This window comes from Onthophagus taurus, chromosome 8 (genome assembly GCF_036711975.1).
Source record: "Onthophagus taurus isolate NC chromosome 8, IU_Otau_3.0, whole genome shotgun sequence".
In the NCBI taxonomy this organism is placed as follows: domain Eukaryota; kingdom Metazoa; phylum Arthropoda; class Insecta; order Coleoptera; family Scarabaeidae; genus Onthophagus; species Onthophagus taurus.
Window position 1 is genome coordinate 7729973 of NC_091973.1, and position 24308 is coordinate 7754280.

At 33.2% G+C, this 24308-nt stretch overlaps 1 protein-coding gene across 2 annotated transcripts; it reads right to left on the reverse strand.

Moving 5' to 3' along the window:
- Positions 1 to 7642: 7642 nt before the first annotated feature.
- On the reverse strand, positions 7643 to 19854 carry LOC111419567 (Neuroglian). Of its 2 annotated transcripts, XM_023052401.2 has the most exons (6): positions 19458 to 19854; positions 14832 to 14914; positions 14648 to 14771; positions 11134 to 14579; positions 9453 to 9551; positions 9208 to 9300 (listed from the first exon to the last, which is right to left on the reverse strand). In XM_023052401.2, the coding sequence occupies exons 2-5, from the start codon at positions 14893 to 14895 to the stop codon at positions 9457 to 9459; spliced, it is 3729 nt and encodes a 1242-aa protein (XP_022908169.1). In that variant the 5' UTR covers positions 14896 to 14914; positions 19458 to 19854; the 3' UTR covers positions 9208 to 9300; positions 9453 to 9456. The 2 variants fall into 2 exon arrangements, with proteins under 2 accessions (XP_022908165.1, XP_022908169.1); XM_023052397.2 differs by lacking the exon at positions 9453 to 9551 and having other exon boundaries at positions 7643 to 9300.
- Between the last annotated feature and the right edge of the window lie 4454 nt (positions 19855 to 24308).

Below are 24308 nucleotides of genomic sequence, written 5' to 3' on the forward strand. Positions count from 1 at the left end.
TTGGAAAGAAATATATATATATACACACGTATATATAGGGTGAAAGAGAAGGGAGGGAGTACCCGAAATAAAAACGGTTCTGCTCCCTCAAATATCCGCAGATTCCAACAATCGATATTTATTTAACTTTCAACAAAACTCAACAAAATTCAACAACATGTTTATTGATGAAAAGTAAAAAAGGTGTCGACTTCGTAGATTTCTTATCTATATTTTTTTAATTTAAATGTTTCATCACCCGATAGTCGATAAAGGAACACAAGCTAATAGAATATGTTTTAAACGTTTTTTTGATAATCGTTATGTAAATAACGTTGATAGCCTACTGAGTGTTAATTCATTTTTTCATAAAACTTAGTGATTATTTTTTTTAATCTTTGAACCCGAATATTTTAATTCTTTTTTTATTCATATTAATTTAATAATCTTCGATTGAAAAGTTGTTGTTTAAATCTCTATTTATGGTTCGAAGATGAACTTTGTAAATAAAACAGCTGTATTATTAATATTGTTATTTCGCAAACGGTGAATGAGATTATGTAAATCAAGATGCAGCAACTAAACGCATGTTTGATTATTTTTTTTAGGTGTCAATAACGTTCACCCACCGCAACTCGTTTAACTTAATTGAACATTATAAACAAAAGCTGCTATATATGGATTGTATTGCAAAATAGAATTGTTAATGAACGGTGTTGGTGGCATTATTAATTTTAACGAATGTTTAAATTTAAGAAGGAAAAATTTATTAATTTATTATAAAGAATACAAATAAATTTTTTTTGTTAATTACTTTTACATTTTACAAGAATTAAAAGTGATTTTTCAAAACGGCTTTTTGCATTAAAAAGAGGATACTTTAATTAATAATTTGCGATATTTCCACAAGGATCCTTCAAGAAATTAATTTTATAGCGAATTTTGAAAATTATCGATGAAAATTACAACATCGAAAATTTTATCAAAACTTCAAATATTGTTTTCTCAAAAACTAAAAGTAATTTTTCAAAACGTGTTGGTTCATTAGAAAGAGGACACTTTCATTAACATTTAGGGAAATTTTCATATTCATATTCCAAGAAATTAATTTTATACGAATTATTAAAATTTAATCGGCGAAAATTGCAAAATTCGAAAAAATTGTCGATCATTTCAAAAATTTACTAAAAGCGATTTTGTAAAACTGCTTTTTGCATTAAAAAGAGGATACTTTAATTAATAATTGATGATATTTCCACAAGGATCCTTCAAGAAATTAATTTTATACCGAATTTTGAAAATTATCGATGAAAATTGCAACATCGAAAATTTTATCAAAATTTCAAATATTGTTTTCTCAAAAACTAAAAGTAATTTTTCAAAACCTGTTGGTTCATTGGAAAGAGGACACTTTTATTAACATTTTGGAAAATTTTCATACTCATATTCCAAGAAATCGATTTTATACGAATTATTAAAATTTAAGCGGCGAAAATAGCAAAATTTGAAAAAATTGTCGATTATTTCAAAAATTTATTTCTCAAGAAATAAAAGTGATTTTTCAAAACGGCTTTTTGCATTAAAAAGAGGATACTTTAATTAATAATTAGTGATATTTCCACAAGGATCCTTCAAGAAATTAATTTTATAGCGAATTTTGAAAATTATCGATGAAAATTACAACATCGAAAATTTTATCAAAACATCAAATATTGTTTTCTCAAAAACTAAAAGTTATTTTTCAAATCGTGTTGGTTCATTAGAAAGAGAACACTTTGATTAACATTTTGGGAAATTTTCATACTCATATTCCAAAAAATCGATTTTATACGAATTATTAAAATTTAAGCGGCGAAAATAGCGAAATTCGAAAAAATTGTCGATCATTTCAAAAATTTTTTTCTCAAGAACTAAAAGTGATTTTTCAAAACGGCTTTTTGCATTAAAAAGAGGATACTTTAATTAATAATTAGTAATAATTTCACAAGAATCCTTCATGAAATTAATTTTATAACGAATTTTGTAAGTTATCGATGAAAATTGCAACATCGAAAATTTAGTAAGTAATTTTTCAAAACGTGTTGGTTCATTGGAAAGAGGACACTTTCATTAACATATTGGGAAATTTTCATACTCATATCTCAAGAAATCGATTTTATACGAATTATTAACATTTAATCGGCGAAAATTGCAAAATTTGAAAACATTTTCGATCATTTAAAAAATTTACTAAAAGCGGTTTTTAAAAACGGCTTATTGTATTAAAAAGAGGACACTTTAATTAATAATTGGTGATATTTTCACAAGGATCCTTCAAGAAATTAATTTTATACCGAATTTTGAAAATTATCGATGAAAATTGCAACATCGAAAATTTTATCAAAATTTCAAATATTGTTTTCTCAAAAACTAAAAGTTATTTTTCAAAACGTATTGGTTCATGGGAAAGAGGACACTTTCATTAACATTTTGGGAAATTTTCATACTCATATTCCAAGAAATCGATTTTATACGAATTATTAAAATTTAAGCGGCGAAAATTGCAAAATTCGAAAAAATTGTCGATCATTCCAAAAATTTATTTCTCAAAAACTAAAAGCGATTTTTCAAAACGGCTTGTTGTATTAAAAAGAGGATACTTTAGTTAATAATTGGCGATATTTCCACAAGGATCCTTCAAGAAATTAATTTTATAGCGTATTTTGAAAATTATCGATGAAAATTGCAACATCGAAAGTTTTATCAAAATTTCAAATATTTTTTTCTCAAAAACTAAAAGTTATTTTTTAAAACATGTTTGTTCATTGGAAAGAGGACACTTTCATTAACATTTTGGAAAATTTTCATACTCATATTCCAAGAAATCGATTTTATACGAATTATTAAAATTTAAGCGGCGAAAATTGCAAAATTCGAAAAAATTGTCGATCATTCCAAAAATTTATTTCTCAAAAACTAAAAGCGATTTTTCAAAACGGCTTGTTGTATTAAAAAGAGGATACTTTAGTTAATAATTGGCGATATTTCCACAAGGATCCTTCAAGAAATTAATTTTATAGCGAATTTTGAAAATTATCGATGAAAATTGCAACATCGAAAGTTTTATCAAAATTTCAAATATTTTTTTCTCAAAAACTAAAAGTTATTTTTTAAAACATGTTGGTTCATTGGAAAGAGTACACTTTTATTAATATTTTGTTAAATTTTCATACTCATATTCCAAGAAATCGATTTTGTATGAATTATTAAAATTTAATCGACGAAAATTGCAAAAATCGAGGTTGAGCGGCCAATTAAACTAAGAATAAATCGATTTATTATGCTCTGCCTATTAAGCTTAAGAAGAAAAAGTTTATTAATATATTATAAAGATTACAAATAAATCTTTTTTGTTAATTACTTTTACATTTTTCGGATTAACAATGAAAATCATAATCTTATCTGGGAATTTAGGACGAATTCAACACTTTCTAGTGTTTCCAATGATTTCCAGAAAATTTTTAAACATTTCAAAGAAATTTTAATTAATTTCCAAGAATATTCTGAAAAAACAGTTTTTTGAAGTTTCATATCTAAGTTTAGGTTGCTTGCATGCCCATTTTTTAATTCAAGACGGCGGTTGCGCCCCCTAGTAATCACCTTAGAAACTTGAAAATAATTTCCAGGGTTTTCTCTTAGCCACTTTAGTTATCACTCAATTTTTTACCGCAAGTCTCTACAAGGAGTAGTTTCCGAGACACAATACTTTACACGCTTATTTGGCCACCCTGTGAATGCGTGATACCATATAATTAAGCCGAGGTCGCTTGCGGCCGAGGCTCTATAATGTGCACTGTAACCAGGGTGTCACTTGCGGACGAAGTGCTATAACTGATACACCATCTATGCAAAATTGGACGTTATCTTGATATCTAAGCCGAGGCTCTACAATATTTTTTGCTCTGTACGCGCCTTCAATTAGATTTAGAATGAAGAATGTATGATATCATATAATTAAGCCGAGGTTGCTTGCGACCGAGGGTCTGTAATATTCGTTGAAACTTGGGATGTTGGGCGGCCGAGGCACCTTCAATTACACTTAGAATGAAGAAAAATTAACATAAGGGCATAATAAAGTTAGCCGGAAGTTAGCTGGAAAGAAATGGAAACAAAGAATTTCGATGAGAAGATGAAAGAAATGGAGAAAAGGATCGAGAAAAAGATAGCAGGAGCGATGGAGATCTGGAAAAAAGCAGGGGATAGAGAATATGATGGATACCCTAGAGCGTTAAGAGGAGTGCGGGGAACGAAGTGCTCCAGATCGGTACTGGAGGAAGGCTGGGGGAGAGAAAAGGCGCGAGCAAGAACATCATCATAGTTGAGGGTGGGGAGAATATCGTGGATAGCGCGGAATTGAAGAATAATGTGGTGAAGAAGCTAGAAAAAGAAGACACCTAGAAAGACGTGAAGTTGAAAAGGGTAACCAAGCTGAAGAACAAGAGGGTGTTAATAGAGGGAGACTCGGAGATGAACGAGGGCGTATTATTGGAGCAGCTGTGGGGTAAAAACACGGAGTAAGGGGTTGGGATAGGTTGGGATGACTTCAAGAACAAAGTCAGAATAAAGTTAGCCAAGCAACTAAATTGGGAAAAAATTGTTAAGACCTCTAGTAACAAAAACCCATACAAGATACTTAAAGGCAATAATATACTCCGCCATTGACAGAAATGACACACACACTGTATATTGGAAAACAACCATTCGAGCAATGATTGCTACTCTATGCTGCTTATCTTTACTCCCAGCAATGAGTATGTTATATGAGAAGCTCTTGTGGAAAAGAATAAGGCCTTATGATGAGCAATCCGGAACAGAAAGTATTAACAAATATGGGTTGAAGGCTGGGTGATGTACAATTGATGCGATCAATGATCTGGCCGAATTTGTAAGTAAAAATAACCAAAAGTATGTTTTAGGAGTATTGTTGGATATTGCTGGGGCATTCGATAACATAGAGTCGGAAATAGGTGTGTCACCAAGAATGTATAGAGTAATTAGATGCTATTTTACGGATAGCAGAATAGTATTTAGAAACAATGCTGGGGAGGAGGTGTATGAGCTTATAAGGGGATACCCCCAAGCATTACCGTATGCTGATGATTTCATTATAATGATTGGAGGAGCTATACAGGGGCTAAAGGTAAACACAAGATTCTGATGATGTTACTAAGGGCAAGTTAAACAGAAACCCAATCCTGGTAGTCAATTTAATGAATGAAAAGTACAAGCAAGAGAAAAGAAATAAAAAAATCTTGTACACTAATCTTTTTTTAGGTATAGTGAGGTCCAAGTTGTGCAGTACGGTTTCCACGAACACCCTGCAGGCCTTCGCTAGAGTCTTGCCGTTGGACCAGAAGACACTTGATATTCTTGAAAAAGAGAAATACAATCTGGAAAAAAAATTAAAATTAAATTAATAGAAATTTGGCATAAGAGATGGGATGAGAGTTGGAATTGTAGAATAACCTACAAATACATACCTGACGTAGTTGATAATCTTCCTCCTTGGTGGAAAATTAAGTGGAATACTGGATACTTACTATCGGGGCATGACCCGGACGATAAATGCAGACTTTTTATGAATGTCAGAATTACTTCATGCACACAGAGAAACTGGGGAGCAAAATAAATTTAAGCGCTTCGCAAACTCTGTCTTCACAACTAGGGATGAAAAAAATTCAAGACATACTAAATTAAGTTAAGTCATACATTGCGTGAGGCGGAATAATTTTATCGTAGTACATGATTGTAGTGGCATTATATCTAGTCATTGTATTCAAAACAGAGTCACTTATTTTAAAATTAAGAATGAAGAATTTATAATATCACGTAATTACTCTGCAATGTGCGTTGAACTTGAGTTGTACGCAGCCTTACTTAAACTTAGAATGAAGAACGCGTGACACCACGTAATTTAGCCGAGGTCTAAATATGTATGTAACATGCGTTGGAATCTGGATTGGGTTGGTTAGAACAGAAGATACATGATTAGGACCTTAATTTGGTGGTTTTTGCGCAAAAATGATCCGATGCCTCCAAAGTAAGTAATTAAACAAATTGAGTGTAAGCATTATAAAAGAGTCTCCACCAACGTTATAAAAGATAATAGCTACACAATCAACAAGACATATCCTCCGAAACCAAAGTGAAGATATACCAAGCTTACGTCAAGCCAATAATGACATATACTGTGGAGGCATGTACAGATGCAGTGGAAACCAAGAGGATGGTGCCAACGAGATTTTGAAAACAATCTCTGGCGCATGCGAAAGACTCTGGAACGAGCAAAATTTACGAATGAAAAGAAATAGGCTGCCAAGGATTACCAAATATTGTATCTAATGAAGCCGAGGTCTATTACTGATACCACATCGATGCAAAATTGAACAATCACATATTTAAGGCTACGGCTAGAATTTGAACGCAGAAAGTACGATACCTTATATTTAAGGCGAGGTCGCTTGCAGCTGAGGCTTTGTAATATGTATTGCACCTGAGTCGTTTACGTCTCCGATTAAACTTAGAATGAAAAAGAAGAATAGGTTGGGTTGGGACTCAAACTTTGGACGAAAGATACATTATCTCATATCTAAGCCTGGTGTGTATGATTTTTTCTCTTAACCTGATGAGGCGTTATTTTGAACTTATTTTATAATGAATATGGTTTATAATAATAAATATGGTCATATTTATTATGCATATAGTTTTTTAATTTAATATTAAGGTATCTAAATGAATTTAATCAATTTAATAAAATCGTATTTGCGTGGACGAAATTTTTACATAATTTCTTGAAAAGTAAATAACAAAAAATTACGAAATGTGTTTCTCAGTTCAACATAAAAATTTTTCGGAAATTCCTATAAACAGATTAAAGAGGTTGTTTCTTTGGAATACCATTATTTAATTTTTATGCCAAGAGATTGTTTTGTAAATTGTAACAAATACGTGAAGAAAATAACACAAAAATTATATTTCGAGGAATTATTATTTTCTTTTCCTACCTGCGAAGTGTAATTTTGACGTGCTTTTATTTCTTTTTTTATTTCAGTTTACGTGTGATTTTCCTAGAGTTGATATTGAAGTTGTGCTGACCACTCAGTGCTCGAAATCACGGTACTATAAATTTAACTGCCATTGCACTTTCTTAATTTTTATCCTAAATAATGAATAAATGGCTAGTGAATTTATTTTACTATGACTCCCACCATAACATTTAACAAATTATACGCAAACTATGCAATAAAAAATGTATTTTTCATGATCATCACCCGGCCAAGTAGGGTGTGGCTTAATACATAGCTTCTATCTTGAAATTTAGACGTCAAAAAAGCCTATACCACAACCGATGGGACATCCTGTATAATAAACAGCATCACCAAATAAGTGCGGTAATTAAATACAAACAACTTTGTTTTTCTAGTAATTTCTTCGATGGTAATATTTTTTATGTTAATTTTCTGGTTTATTTATGTAACTATGAGTAGGAGCAATTCGATGTAACGTATATTTAACGAATTCAAAGAATTTCTATAGATGTACACAAGAATTGATATAGATTTCTTTGAATTTTTAGGTTGATTGAATATAAACGTAAATGAGATAGGATAAAATAAAAAATTACTTATTGTACAAAGGCAAAGTGTATTTTGATTTGATTATAAGAAATACAAATTTTAATATTTAATTTTTATTACGTTTTACATTTTTCGTTTTACAAACTAAAAAGGAAAGCTTCTTTTTTTATAAAAAAATAATTCGTTATTTCCAAGTACAACAAAAGAATATCTTTTCTAGAAGGAAAGGGAGCAGTTTTTATTCGAGTTTTTTTTGTAATTTATTTATCGCTTAAATGTTTAAATATATATATTTTATTAATATAAAAAAGATGCGCGAAGCACAATTTTCAATTAGAATTTTCCATTCTCCATCTTTCGTCAATATTTTGTTTTCTTAATCGTTAAATAGAAAATCTACAATACAATAAATGAGTTTTTTTAAGTTTAAGCATATACATTTCTATACAATAAATCATCATTAATAATTGTAAAACTTGAATATTTTTTTAACAAAAAGGGTCGTAAAAAAATTAGTTTTACAATCGGAAATGATCCACATATATTTTCTAATCGGTGCAGTCCATTTTGCGTCCTGTTTTATTATATTTTTTCTCCATCTTTTTAATTAATATATGTATATAAAGAAATCGTGCACAGCAACAAACACACGCACAAAAGCCAACTTTATAATAAATAAACTAACTTTGATTCGGTTTTTTTCTAATGAAAATCGTTTCGAAATAATGTTCTTTCAATTCAAATTCAAACAACCCGCTTTATTAATGTTTAAATCTAACGACCAACAACTATTAACAAATAAATTAACTTTAGCACCGCCCATAACAAAGAGATTATTCGACCCAATAGAAAAATTTTGATTTATTTTTTATCTGCAAACAGGACAAAAATAAATAAAAAATCTTTTTTAATGAAACGTAATTAAAAGGGCCTAAGTCTTCTAAATGTATTGCTAATTCCTTATACTTTATTCATAATTCTTGTTATGTAAAAAATTATAAATTAGGCAGTGTTTGGATATAAACAAAATTAATAATTGTCCTTAAATAACCGTTATTATTGCTATTTCAGCTGCTCGTTTAATTTAAATATTTTTTCTTGGCCCTGAATAAACTTAAACCTAAATTTAAACTAAGTCACTATATAATAATAATTACACCTAGAAAACTAATAATTTAAATTAATAAATTATCAACTAAGACGAATACTGAGGAAAAAAACGAAGGTAAATTAATAAAAAATAAAAAATTTATTCCAAAAAATAATATATATATGCTTTTTATATATATAAACCTAGTTATAAACCTATATAATAATAAACCTAGGTGAATGGACGAATGTTAACCCCACGAAAATAAAAGAAATAATAATAGTAAACAATAAGTGGAACATAAGGGAGGGACTTATGCCACAAAAAACTTTAATCAAAAAAATAAAAAAAATTAAATACAAATATAAAAAAATTGTCAAAATTATAAGAGAAAAGTCAAAGAGTGCCTGCCTTTTACACATTTTAGTTCAAAGTAAAGCAAAAAAGAGAGAATTAACCCAAATTCAAACACTTTTTTTTAATCATAAAAAAATTTTCAAACATAGGTGGCGAGGGCGTTAGTGTGTGCGCCGGAAATGGGAGGCGCAGGGCTGATTTGCTTCATGTTGCTAGGAACATATTGTCCTATAAACGAGCCGTCTTCGGTAAACCTTCCTATTAAAATTAAAATCAAAAAATTACATAAAATTTCCTTAAAATTAATCTATTACATTATATTAATTAAAACTCCAACCCCAAACAACAAAACAAAAATGTCTACCGGAAATTGAAATTGATGAAAAAAAAATGATTCAACTAAAGCTTACGTAATCACACTAAAGTGGTAAATCCTTGAGATGTCGTTTCGCCTTGCCGCCTTTGTCTGCCATATTGCCCGATAAATGACCCGTCTTCGTTCATACCCTCTGAATAAATTAAAAGAAAAACGTAAACGAAAGTAAATAAAAGGATGGTATTAAATAAAATTTAATTCGCAAACAAAAATAAAATTATATTAAAGTTGATGATAAATTAGATTAGAAGAGGCGAAAAGTTCTATTTAAGATTAATCAAATTGACACAAAAATCCCTTTGGCTTAAATTTTCCTTTGAGTAAGCCGATAAAAAAATAATTACAGTGAAATTCCCCTAACTCCAACTTTTATATCTTGAATTATCCTCTAATTATAAATCGAATAATTTTCGTAAAACTCCTATTACCCTTGTTTTTCTATCTACTTTACAAGCCAATAATTTCGTTCTCTTCAGACTTAGCGGAATATTAAATACACCACTAGAAAGTCTGATCTTTCCTTCATCTAAAACCCGAATCAATATTATAAGAAATTTTTAGAAAAACACCCTTACCGGTGCGTTTTTGCAGCGCATTAAATCACTTTCCGGTCAATAACTTTCTTATATGATATGAACAAAACTTTAAAACCACATACAACTTATAGGAAATTTCCCGCTCTTTAAAGTGGTATATAACTTTAGTATATCACATGATTGCACACGCATTTTCTCCCCCAAGAACTTCAAAACTGCGTATAATAGCCGTATGCAAATGTTTACGGCGTCATAACTTTCTTATATGATACGGCCAAAACTCTGAGACTATATAAATCCTATAGGAAATTTTCTGCTCTTTACAGTGGTATATAACTTTAGCATATTACATAATTGCACAAGCATTTACAACGTGCAATATGTGTGAAGGTAGTTTCTATTTAAATTCGAACGAAGCTCAATATTTAGAAAATAATGATAAAACATTAAACTCAATACCATTTTTGTTAAAAGAAAAAATAAAGGCAGTAAATTCTACTTGCACAGTGGCAAGTAAAAGTTTTTAGTACATCCTTAAATTTTAATCATACAAAACTGCTAAGTCGATATGAAAAAAGTGTAGAACGGGTATTACTTGGAGAGTATATGAGGAATAGCACGTCCCTTAGCATGAAGTTGAAACACATTCGAGATGTTCCTAAAAGCAGTGTTCATTGATTTTTTGTTTCCACTAAATAAAAAAGTTGTACTGAGAAAAGTCAATTTGCCGATTCCATGTAGGGTTGTTTATAAAGCGTGTTTCAATGGCCGACGCCAATAGATATTGACGAGACAGAACCCGGATTTAGATAGCCCAAGGTGTGTTCTTTCTAAATTGATAAAGCTTTTTTTAAAATTTGGTTCCATAACGATTACTCACGGACTTGAAATTTGACAATTTTGAGGTGTATTCGGAACGCGGCGATGTTCTCTAACTTTTTTTCCGCTTTGGATATCAAGATATCAACAGGACAAAACCTGTTTCGACCGGTTTTAGATAAAGAAAAAGCTTAATATTCTGCTATCTTTAAAAACAACGAAGATATCGGCTTGTAAACTAGATAGAAAGACAAGAGTAATAGTTTGTTGTTGTTTTAGTTAGGAGAATTTCACCATATTTATAGATAAAAATAATATATTTTTTTAAATATTCAACCCAAAAAGAAATTAAAAAATTACCTGTATCTCCTTCCCCATACTCGGCCATTGAATCGGTATCACTACCAGCTTCCATTTTAGGCTCACTACTCATAGAAGCTCTACCATGAGATTTATTGTCCAAAGGTTGAGAATATTCATGGAAACCCCCTTCGTCTCCATAATCCCGCCTTCCATTCGCTTGTTCGCGCTCGTGAACGGCGTATTTTCCGCCGCGATTCCTTTTGACGATACAAACGATTATCAAAACTAATAACAAAAATGCTATGGCTAACATCATTCCAATAAACCATCCGGCAGTGGCGACATTTTCTCTATGTTGAATAATGGGACCTTCAAGACCGGTATCGACGTCTTGAGGTTCGCTAGCTACCATATAGGTTCCATCGACGGCCACAATTACAAATTCGTATAATTCGCCTTGTTTTAATGTATCAATAACAATCCAATCTTCTTTATATTCATCTTCCGTTCGCATAAATTCAACTTCACCCTTCTTCCTGTATTTAACGAAAAAGTGTGAACCTGTTCTGTCGTAGTTTGGTAACCATCTGACTTTCACGCTAGCGTAATTTCCTTTTAACGGTTCTTGATTCCATACGAATTTAGGTGAATAAGGCATTGCGTATCCTTCCGGCTTGGTTGATCTTTCAATAAAGTATTCTTTTGAATCTCCTGTCGCGGTTGTTGCGGAAATATATATTCGATATTTTACGTTTGGCGATAATCCAGCTAACTTGGCTTGTAAGATATTTGGATCGTTGATTTGTGGGTCTCTCGTCGATTTTGGACCAACCGCTGTTCCATTAACAACGGCGTAAGAAATTTTATATCCGGTCAAAATTCCGTTTGGTTGATCAGGTTTTTGCCATACTAATAGAAAAGCGGAAGAACCCATTGGGTAAGCTTCTAATGATGACATTTGTCCGGGGACGCCTTCTGGTGTTTCAAAACTTAAAATCTCGCTTGGAGGGCCGTTATATTTCCCATTATAAACGTAAACTTGAGCGTAATTTTTGGAAAATGGTACAAAACTGGTTACTAAGGCTTTTGTCGCTTCACCTTGGACTTGAATTTCGTGATCAGCAGCACTTGTATTCGTCCAAGTTCTTATCTTATAACCTTTAAGGTGTCCATGAACACTTTCTAAAGGAACTGGGTTCCAACTTAATAAAGCCGCCGTCGCACTTTGTATATTTTCGACTGTAAAATTCGTTGGTGCTAAGGAAGGTATATCTTCCCCTGAATATCCAATAACTTCTTTTGGTGAAACGTTCGCTTCGCCCTGTTGATTTTTCGCAATAACTTTTATTTTATATTGTTGGAAACTTCTTTGGCCTCCAATAACTTTTTGTCCCGTTCTCCAATCAGAAACTACCCTCTCTTCATATGGTATACCAGGAATATCCAATTTGTAATAAACGACGTATTCGAAATTCGGACCATTATGTTCAATTTCCGGCATAGGAGTCCATTTTATCACTAAATTGTCTGGTTGGGTACCTTCACCTTCAACATTATCTGGGTTTTTATGCGGAACATCCGCTTGCGTCGTACAAACCCCTGAATGAGATGAAGGTATAGATAAACCAATTTTATTTACAGCTATTACTCTAAATGTATAATTTGCCCATGGACTCATTGGGACGTTATAATTTGTTTGAGATTGAGGAACCATATCAGAAGCTACTTCCCAAGTATCCGGGGTAAAACTAGTATTGTATTGAATAATATATCTTAAAATTCCAGCTCGATTATCACCTCTGGGCGTCCAATCAATTGTGGCATCCAATTCATTACATTTAACGTTTGACATTTGTGGAGCGTTTGGAACATCTTGAACAGTTAATCTTGCTTGAGCAGACACTTCGTCTAATCTAGTTTTAGCTTTACATGTATAATTTCCTGAATCCAATTCGATTGTTTTAGTGATTGTTAATGAGTAATCGGAAGTTTTAATAAACCTGGCTTCTTGGTCAAAATCTAGAGGTATTCCATTTTTCAACCAAATTATTTGTAAATCTAAATCTTCATCGGCAATTGCGTTACATCGAAAAGTCGCCTGAGTACCTGCAGCTACTTCGTAATCTTCAGGCCCATCCGATATATAAGTATGAGGTCGAACTGTAAACTTAGCGCTAGCGTTTGCGTTGCCAAATTTATTTTCAGCATAACAAGTATATTCGCCGTTATCATCAAATTGTACGGAAGAAATAAATAAATCGCCGTTTGTCATCACTTTAAATTTACCGCCGGTTAATTCTTCGCCATTTCTTATCCATTTAACGGCGGGTTTTGGTGCTCCAAATACTCTACAAGTAATATTTACAGCTTTCCCATCAACAGCTTCATCATCTTGCGGTCCTTGAGTAATTTCTGGTGCTAAAGCAAGGACGTTTATATAAACATCCTTGTAAACGTATCCTAAAGAATTTGTTGCGTTACAACCGTAATTTCCGGTATCATTTTTAATTAAATTTTCAATGACGATACTATTTGGATTCACTTTTCGCCGTGGATTGTATGGCGCTTGAGCAATGGGTTTTCCGTTATGGATCCATTTGATTTCTGGTACAGGTAAACCTTTAGCAGCACAACGAAATGCGACGGTTTCACCTTCAGCTGCATTTATAAACTCTGGTTCTTCCGTAAAATAAGGTATAGCTTGAACGTCTAAATTAACTGAGTATGTTTGAGCTGGTGGGGCTCCATTGGTAACTTCGCAAGAATAAGTTCCCCTATCTTCGAAATCGATTAATCGTATTATTAGAGATTTTCCGAACGTTCCTGGTGTTACACGGTCGTTGAATTCAACGGGTTGGTTATCTTTTTTCCAAACTGTTTGTGGTAACGGTGTTCCACCATAAATACAAAAGATTTCAATACTTTTTCCTCTTATTCCAACTTCATTTTTTCTCGTTACGTATTGTTTAACTGGAGCGAATTTGCTTTCCGCGGCTGAAACTCCCGTTGGTCTAACTTGTAATTTAATTCGATTCCCAATTTTGAATTCGCTTTTTGTTACTGACCCGGCTCCGCAAGCGTACATAAAGTTTTCACTCGCATCTTGTCTCGTTAAATTTGTAAACCATAAATTTCCTTCGGGATCTACAGTTTTTCTCGGATCGTTAATCGTTTCAAATTGATCGGTCGTGTAAAGTTTTATCCAATAAACTTTCGGTTTGGGCCAACCATCCGGTGGTTGACATTCCAGTTTAAAAGGTTCGCCCTCATTTCCTGTCCTTGGGGAAACACCAACATTTTTAAAATTATTTAATTCGGCTTTTCGCATAAAAACGGAATTCGAAGTAGCTACGCCATGTTCGTTTTCAGCGAAACATTGGTATTGACCCAAATCTTCATTATTCGGTCGCGTTATAGTCAACGTTCCCCTCCCTGGTTGTTGAATAATTCGATTATCGTAAGTTTGGTATTCAAAGGGTTTCCCGTTTTTAATCCAACGATATCTATGTTATTTAATTCAAAATAAAACAAATAAATGAAATTGTTAAATTGGGGTGTTGATTAAACTTACTTCGGAGCTGGTTCTCCAATGGCTTCGCATTCAATGTAGAATGGTTTGTAATTTTCGTCTGCTTGGACTTGAAAAAGGACTTCATCTGTAGGTGGTTGTTTCATGATTCTAGGCGGAGAGGGAACTTGACAAAAAAAAAACAATTTATTTGTGAGAAGTTGGGATAAATTGTTTTGTAACTTACTTTCTCTACATGTTACATAGACGGCTCCCAGGAGCAACAAAACTATCGACAATTTCCTATACATTTCGATCTATCTTTTATACCTAGTTAAAAGAATAAAAAGATATGTTAATGTTATAAATTATATCTTAAAAATGATTATATTAACTAAGTTGTTAGAAAAGTGTGGGCCAAAAATACGAAATAATAATATCCACACTAATTAAATAATTCGCTATAACTACGAAAAATCGAAGAAGTGTTCAAATAAGAATTGCATCAATACTCAGACAATTCCAAATTTAAATTACTTTTTGGCTGCTAGATAGCTCAAAAAAGTTACCTATTAGAGTAACTAACTATTAGAGTTAGGGTGGGTTCTTTTCATAACAAACTAACCTACCTCTAATAAAACAAAACGCAACCTAACACCGAAAAATCTTAAAAACTGAGGTTGTGGGAAGAATTTTTGGTATTAAGCTGAGATGGGTTTAATTGGAGGTAGGTTGGGTTATCATGAAAGTTGGCCTTTAACAATTCTTAAAAACTGACATTGGAGGAAGGATTTTCGGCATTAGACTGAGTTGGATTTAATTGGAGTTAGAATTTTTGGTATAGGTAGCCCTTGGTTTACGCCGCAGTTCCGTTCCTACAAGCGCCGACGTAAATCGAAATCGGATAAATTTACAGTGAGGTATACATACACATACGTATAGGATTAGGTTGCACGTACCTCAAAATTAAAAGAATAATGTTGTTTTTTAACATTACAATATATTATTTGTATTAACTATAGTTAAAGTTGAATAATATAATAAACAATATAAAAATATAATCTTTAAAACGGATTTTATGGCAAATTATACTTTCAAAACTTTCGATGTCTTATATTTTTTGGACGCACAAAGTTCATCACTCAAACTTTCCATAGATGAAAGAATACGCTTTAGATTGACCGTTTTCATCACTTTTGGAATTTCTTCTTCCTTATCTTCATTCTCTGGCTGTTCACGATCCAATTCTTTATATAATTCTTCTAGGTCTTCTTTAGAGAGTGATCTTGGACTTCTAAATGTTCTGTGATATCTTTAGCAGTAACAGTTTCCAATCTCAAATCGCCTGCAAGTCTGATAATGTCTTCAATTAGATCCTCCTGTTGTGGTACTTCTTCAAAATCGTGCATTAATGCTGGCAGAAGTTTACAACAACCACATTTAAACATTTTGCCGAAACTTCATCCCAAGCAGACTTTACATTATTAATGCATTTTAAAATATCGAAAGACCGCCAATACTCTTTGACTACTTTATCTGAAGTGTCCTAAATTCATGAATTTATATATGTCATAATAACATGACAACACCTGATACATTGGTTGTAAAAGTGATGTTGTATTTGGATGCACGCAAAGAACTTAGACAGCCAATGTGTTTTGATTTCTTCCAGGTTTTGAGGATGTCCTGCAATATTACCAATATACCAATCTGTAAAAATAGCTTGTGTAACCCAAGCTTGCTTGTTCCATTTCTAGTAAACTGGTAACATGTCTTTATTAAGACCCTTTAAAGCACGTGGTGTCTGTGAATGGTACACTAACATCGATTTAAGTTTCAAAGTACCTGAAACATTCGCTCCCAGCAAAAGAGTTATTTAAAACCTGGAGCAAATTGCTGTTTACTATGTTCGTGCTTGCAACTTCTTCCAATAAAGACCTGTCTCATCAATGTTGAAAATTAACTTTGGAGAATAGTTGCCTTGTTCTACATAATCCTCAAATTCCTTAGGAAAAAAAGCCGCCGTCGCAACATCTGCACTTGCTACTTCATCACATAATTTCACACTACGACAATTACGTCGGGATTTAAATCTCATAAACCTTCATCTGTTTCCTTAAGATTATTAAAAATTGATTTTGCTTTTTCCGTTATAGCAGCTTGAGTCACTGAAATATTTTTTTGATTTCTTTGACAATTTTTCCATTTTTTCAAATATTCTACCTCTGCTATAACTTCCATATTTAATATGCTGTAGACTGATGAGCAGAGTGTTTAATATTATCTATATTTTTCAGTAACAGTTGATGGAGGCAAGTTTAAAGAACTACAAACATTAGGGCGTGTCCGTCCGTTTTCCATTAATCGAATTACTTCCATTCTTGTTTCTACTGAAATAGATTTCCGTACCTTCTTAACACGGTTAGGCAATCCTTCTTTATTGTTATAAAGGTGGATACCTACATTTTTATTTATTTCAATATTATTTTAAAAACATATAATACATACCCAACAATCAGTAAATACATAACACTAAAACCAACTACATTGTACAACGAAAATCGGTCTAGTATAAGAGGAAACACCGATCGAGACATCGGGGATTCACACAGCGAAACAGCAAACTGCGTAGCGGCGTAATTGTGAAATGTCCTAAATTGAGCTGGCCTAAACCGAGGGCTACTTGTATTAGGATGAGTTGCGTTTAATTGGAGGTAGGTTGGGTTGATGAGAAGGACCCAACCTACCTCCAATTAAATCCAACTCAACCTAACACCGAAAATCCTTAAAAACTGAGGTCGTGAGAAGAATTTTTGGTATTAACCTGAGTTGGGTTAGGTTGAATCTTTTTCATAACAACCCAACCTACCTCCACTTGAACTCAAGTCAACCTAACACTGAAAAACTTCAAAAATTGAGGTTGTGGGAAAAATTTTTGGTATTAAGTTGCGTTGAGTTTAATTGGAGTTAGGTTGAGTTCTTTTCACAACAACCCAACCTATCTCCAATTAAGAGTAACTCAACCTGATACCATTGACACAAAATCCTTAAAAACTGAGGTTAGAAAAAAACACTGCCAACCCAGATTCAAGAAGATTATTATCATCAAACACCTGCTCTTAGTGTTGTGATCAATTTAAACCCAACTCAACCGGAATTTTCGGTGTTGGGTTGAGTTGGGTTTAATTGAAGTTAGGTTGGGTCCTTTTCAAGATAACCCAACCTACCTCCAATTAAACTTAACTCAACTTGAAACCGAAAATTCTTAAAAGTGAAGTTGGAGGAAAAATTTTCGGTATTAAGCTGCGTTGGGTCCTTATCATATCAACCCAATCTACGTCCAATTAAACCCAACTCAACCTAATACCGAAAATCCTTAAAATCTAACGTTGAAGAAAGAATTTTCGGAATTAGGATGAATTGGGTTTAATTGGAGTTAGGTTGGGTCCTTTGCATGAAACCCAACTCAACCTAACACTGAAAATCCTTGTTTTACCGGCAATTTAGGTTGGGTTTTTATGAGAAGGACCCAACCTACCTCCAATTAAACCCAACTCAACCTAACACCGAAAAGCCTTAAAAACTGACGTTTAATGGAGGATTTTCGGTATTAAGCTGAGTCAAGCGAAAAACCGTAAAAAGTGAGGTTGGAGGAAAAATTTTCGGTATTGAGCTGAGTTGGGTCCTTATCATATCAACCCAACCTACGTCCAATAAAACCCAACTCAACCTAATACCGAAAATCCTTAAAAATTAACGTTGAAGGAAGAATTTTCGGAATTAGGATGAATTGGGTTTAATTGGAGTTAGATTGGGTAATTTGCATGACAACCCAACCTCTCTCCGATGAAACCCAACTCAACCTAACACTGAAAATCCTTGTTTTAAAGGTTGGGTTTTTATGAGAAGGACCCAACCTACCTCCAATTAAACCGAACTCAACCTAACACCGAAAATCCTTAAAAACTGACGTTTAATAGAGGATTTTCGGTATTAAGTTGGGTTGGGTTTAATTAGAGTTAGGTTGGGTCTTTTTTCATAGCAACCCAACCTACCTCCAGTTAAACTCAAGTCAACCGAAAAACCGTAAAAACTGAGGTTGTGTGAAGAATTTTCCGTATTAAGCTGAGTTGGGTTTAATTGGAGTTAGGTTGACTCATTTCCATAACAACCCAACCTAACTTAAAAAAAAATATGGTAGTTAGACCTAAATTCAAATTAATTCTCGAAATATTAAAAAACCGAATTTTTGAATAACAAAAATATTGATGTCATATATATTTCCAATGAATTAATATATAGTGCACACAGATTGAAGATCATGAATATATTTATTAGGTTAGCTTAGGTTATGTGACATTTAAATATAACATGATGATGTCATCCAGTGAGCCAATCAATAATCGGCGGCGACACTAACGTTATTAGCGTCTCCGTAAATCCGATCGACCACTTCTTTGAAAATCCATAGAATATAGCAACCACTACTTCCTCGAATATCATTTAATCTACAAACCGCAACGCACACATACACAAATGACCTCATCGTCCACAATAGAATGTACAAACGAAGATGAGTAATTTATTAATAACGACGGTTAAAAATAACACGCCCTATTTCTTTTAAGAACTCAAAATCATACAAGTTGTTAATACACAAAAAAAGAAGTCTTTCAACGGTGAAAGAGTCCTTTTTATAATGTTATATAAGAACATAAAAAAAAAAACAAAAAAAACATTCTTTTTTTTTATGCGATTGTTTTGAAACAAAATATAGTATATAAATGGCTACTGAAGCCCTTTAACTTGTATAACGGATTGTTTTTATATGTTCAGATAAGCTTAATCAGATAAGATAAAAAAAGCGTTTTACCTGATTATGAAAAGGTGACAGGGTGATAATCCATTCTAAAGTGTAACACTAAAAAACTACTAAGAAATCCGGTGGAAAACGACGATAGGCGCGGTCGGGACGTTTGTGTCACTTCACTCCGCCTCACTCCTTGTTTTCTACATGCACTTGACACTCTATCGAAAGAGAGAACTCTAACTTATCCGTTTAAAGCCGATCGATAATCGCAACATCGAAAATAAGACTGTTTTAAAGTGATATATTCAGTTATATATTAACGTGTTTTCTCTTAAAGTTTCTTTCAGAATGATCTCTTTGTAAGAGAACAGCTGCACGTTTTGACGTTCGCAAAAACGCTGGTCGCGGACTCTTCTCTCTTGTTCTTGTTTTGCTTAACGTTTGGTTGGTTTGGGGTTACAAAACGGTTCTGCGGCAAGCGGTTGGTACGACTGGCGCCATCTGTCCATAAACGAATACGGTGAATTTTGTTTGAGAGTATGAATTGAAGAAGTTAATTCGCAGTGATTTTTCAATTGGGATTAATTCAACGTTTATTTATTTATTTTTTTCTTCAAGATCTCATTCATCTTGATTTTTAACAAAACGTTATTGAACGTCCTCCCCAACAATAATATATTATATACAATATTTTTAATTAAACGAAATTAATATTCAGTTTGTTGTTAAACTGGTGTTGTCCCAATTGTCCGTAATTGATAATTGATTACCTATTTCGACCATTATGGAAAAAATTACATCACCTAATTGCTAATGTTTGCGTCATTCTTATATCTAACAAGGACATGTTAAATTCTATCACATTTCTTTTTTTTTTAGTTTTAACGCGCACTCTATTGCTCGGTAGATAAACTATAAGCAGAAAAAATTTAAAGATTACGTTTTCAACTGTTAGATAAAAAAAGATAGATAAAAAAGTAGGTCAACCTTGTATTAGCTTGTTTCTCGAAACATCATAAAACAACAACAAAAAAACTTTGGTTGTAAGAACGTAGGTTATAAAAATGAATGAAACGGTAGTTTTAAACGTTTTTTTTTATCGACTAATTTTAACCGTGACATTGACTAATGCTTTTTTTGGATTAAGTTATTTTAATTGCTTTTTTTAATCGAATTATAATGAAAAATTGCCCTCATAAATAAAATATTTATAAAAACATTTATAAAATAAATGAATGAATTAAAAAAAAAAGAAAATGGTTACTACTTATATACAGCTGTCCCGAAATAAGTTGACATACTTATAATAATTTATAATTTAAGACTATTTAACCATAAATCATTTCTTAAATTTTATCACGTATCACAATTTTTACTTTATCGCATATATGAAGTATATTTTTAATTAATTTTTGTAGTCTAACAGAAAAAAATTATGGTAAATTTTCCTTCTTTGTGGACAAAAAATGGTTCATGACCTTGATGTCATCGCAAACCATAAAAAAGCATTTTCGCCACAATTAATTCCCGTAGATGAAGAAAACGGAATATGGAGAAAGCGTTACAATTTTGAGATATACCGCCAAACAGTTTTTGGAACCCGTAAAAAAGGCAGTCCTAGAAGCAGATATAAGGACCAGGTGCAAGAAAGTCTAAAAATACTGGAAGTTAGAAACTAGAAGGCCAAGGCACGAGATAGAAGAGAGTGGAAGCTGATCCTAGAACAGGCCAAGACCCATCAGAGGTTGTGGTGGCAATGATGATATGGAGAAAGCCAGAAGATGAGATACAACAATCAGCATAATACCGAAAATCCTTAAAAACTGAGGTTGGCGGAAGAATTTTTGGTATTAAGATGAGTTGAATTTAATTACTTTAAAAAAAATTATTCTAGTTATACCTAAATTCAAATTAATTCTCCAAATGGCATTTATTGTTTTTTTGATACAAAATATAAGTGTTAGGAAGAAGAAATGAAATAAAGAAAATATTGCCAGAAGATTAATATCGAAGCTAGTGGCTCTTCATATTCAAGTCGCTTACCAACTCTGGATAAGCTTCACTTTCAAGAAGATTATTATCATTAAACACCTGCCCTATTTAGAAAATTGAAGATGCACGTAAAACTGTGGGTGGTAGGAAGAGGACATTGGCCTGCCGTCCGGCGATTCATGGTCTTGGGGTTTTTCCACCGGATGTCGTGGGTGGTGCGGGGAGTTCACTGACCTGCTGTTCGGAGTTTGATGGTTCATATCTTGGGAAGGCTGTTCTGGATCGGGGACGGTGTAGGACTGTTTTACACGTGGAACGGTCCTCCATTGTGGAACGTTGGCTATTTCTTTGCAACCCTCAAAGTTGATGGTGTGTCCTGTGTCAAGATGGTAGCGCAAGTTTGTGGCGGATGCTCAGGTTTATGTTCCTCCACTCTGGCGGCTATTCTTCTGTTGGTCTGTCCCATGTAGTTCTTGTCGCATGAGCCGCAGGGGATGGAATAAATTTGTCCATTTTTTTTGTTTGTCCATTGTGGTTAAGCTGGATTCGACGTTGGCAATGATTTCTTTGACTGGAATAGTCCTAGGGGTTAGGACGTAGTTGAAACCTTTGCTTAAGACGGTTTTTTCGGCATCGGAGAGATTATATTCTGAAAGATTATGGACTATTTTCTGGATGTGGATAGGTGGATGCTTCGATTTATCGGTGGATTCCCGGAGAGCCCTCGTTTTTTTTTGGAGTTTTTTGGTTTTAGAGCTTTATTGGTTTCGCTACGCGAAAGCGTTAGGACTTCTAAACGGATCCAAATGATGATGTGCAACTCTTGGGTCAGGAATAGATGAAGTTCCTGCTATCATGTCTTCCGGAGTGCCTCAGGGTAGTCATCTGGGCCCGCTCTTGTTTACGGTGTACATAGGTGACATCACCAAGTCTTTTCTTACCTCAAGATGTCTTATGTATGCTGACGACATTAAATTATTTTCTCCTGTTGCTGGTGTTTCAGACTGCGTTAACCTTTAGAATGACCTGAACAGATTTTATGATTTTTGTAAGATTAATAATTTGTCACTTAACATATCGGACTGTTACTTTTACGAGAAAAAAGGAGTTCATTAAATTTGATTACCGGTGCGGAACATGCTTACTGGATCGTGTTGACTCTATTAAAGACAAATTACTGTTTGATCAACACGTTGATGCAGTGGTGGCCAGAGCTAATAGGATGCTGGGATTTGTAATGCGCTCTTTATACAATGCTTTCGTTAATAGTATTTTATCGTTCGGCAGTACAGTTTGGAACCCTCAGTACGACACGTACATTAACAGAATAGAGAGGATTCAGATAAGGTTTCTGAAGTATCTCTCGTATAAATTATTATATGCCCACACTTCAGCAGCGCAGAACTTGCAATGATGCCTGCTTTCTGTTTAGGTTGGTCAGAGGCAACTGTGATTCTTCCTATCTTCTTTCACGCATTGATCTGCATGTTCCCCCTCGTCGGCTGCGCCTATGACTTTCTGTTTTATGCGCCGACTGCCCAGACAAATTCGTATAGAAATTCCCCAATACTTCGCATGGAGAGGACAGTGGACCGCCTTGGGTTGGACATATTCGCCATCAAGCCGCACAACGAATAAATATTGGCCTAGAAACCATTCTGAACAAATTGTACTAAGGTCCAGATTGAGGTGAGTTGCCATTTGTTTGTTTAAAACTATTTTAAAGATTTTCCCGAAAATTGGCATATGGATAGGATATGAATAGGAATAACCTTTGCCACTTTTAGGCATTCCGGAAAAATCGAGTTTAATAAGCACTGGTTTATTATTTTGCATAATGGGTACATTATGCATAACAATTATATTCGAGACTGTTTTAATTAAGCTACTGTTTAATTGATGCACATCTCTGGACATCGAATTTTTTAATTTTGAGTTTATTATTATGATCATTGAGTGTAGGAATGTTAATATCATTGAGAACACTTTCGGCCACATTAGCAAAGTATGCGTTTAGGTCAGAGGCCATGAGTTTGTCGGACGAACGGTTACAAGTTGAAGGATTGGTGTTCCGAATAACTTCCCAAATAGCACGCTGCTTGTTTCCTGAGTTTTCAATATGTTGACTGTTGGCTCTTTTCTTAGAGTCAGTAATAAGTTTGCGGTAAATAGTATCTGACTTGAACTCTCGACACTACCGTTGGCCGGTGTCTGTTGATATCGAACAGCAAGTGAAGTGCATTCCTAGCAGACTTAATTTCATTGTTGAACCAGGATATTTTCGAACTATTTATTTTCTCTCCCTGAAGCAGAGATGAAAAGAATCTACAATCAAGTCAATAAATAAAATTAGCTGACTCGAGAAGGTTATAAAAATGGAAGAGACTTCGAAATGGTAGAGATTTCGAAAAAAGTGTTCCCCTAATTTTTTTGAGCAGTGTAGTTATTAAAACATATTTTTTGTTTTTATTAAAAATAAGAAAATTTGTGACTAAATTTGTTCATAAAAATCAATTTTAATGTATTTAAAAAAATTTACGAAATAAGATTGATAAAGTATTAATGGGACAGCTGTATAGTTCGGGATACTTTCATAAGTGGAGAGAGCAATATATAGCTCTCTCTTTCACTTGAATGTTGTTTAAAAAAAAATAAACATCGAAATTTTAATAAAAGCGCAATTTTTGATTGAAAGTTTGTCATTAATTGTTATAATAAATGAAGTGATCATCGATGATTGATAGTTTAATATAATTTGTTGTAAAAAGAATGATGTTTTCTTTTATTTTTTTTAAACGAGTTAGGTTAGGAGTTGCGTGCTCTATGGGTTGGTAGGTGAACTAAAAGAAGGCGGAGGCAAGTTTTTTAGTTGTTCGAATTTTTGAATAGAATGCGCCAGGGTGAAAATGTAGGGACGGACGT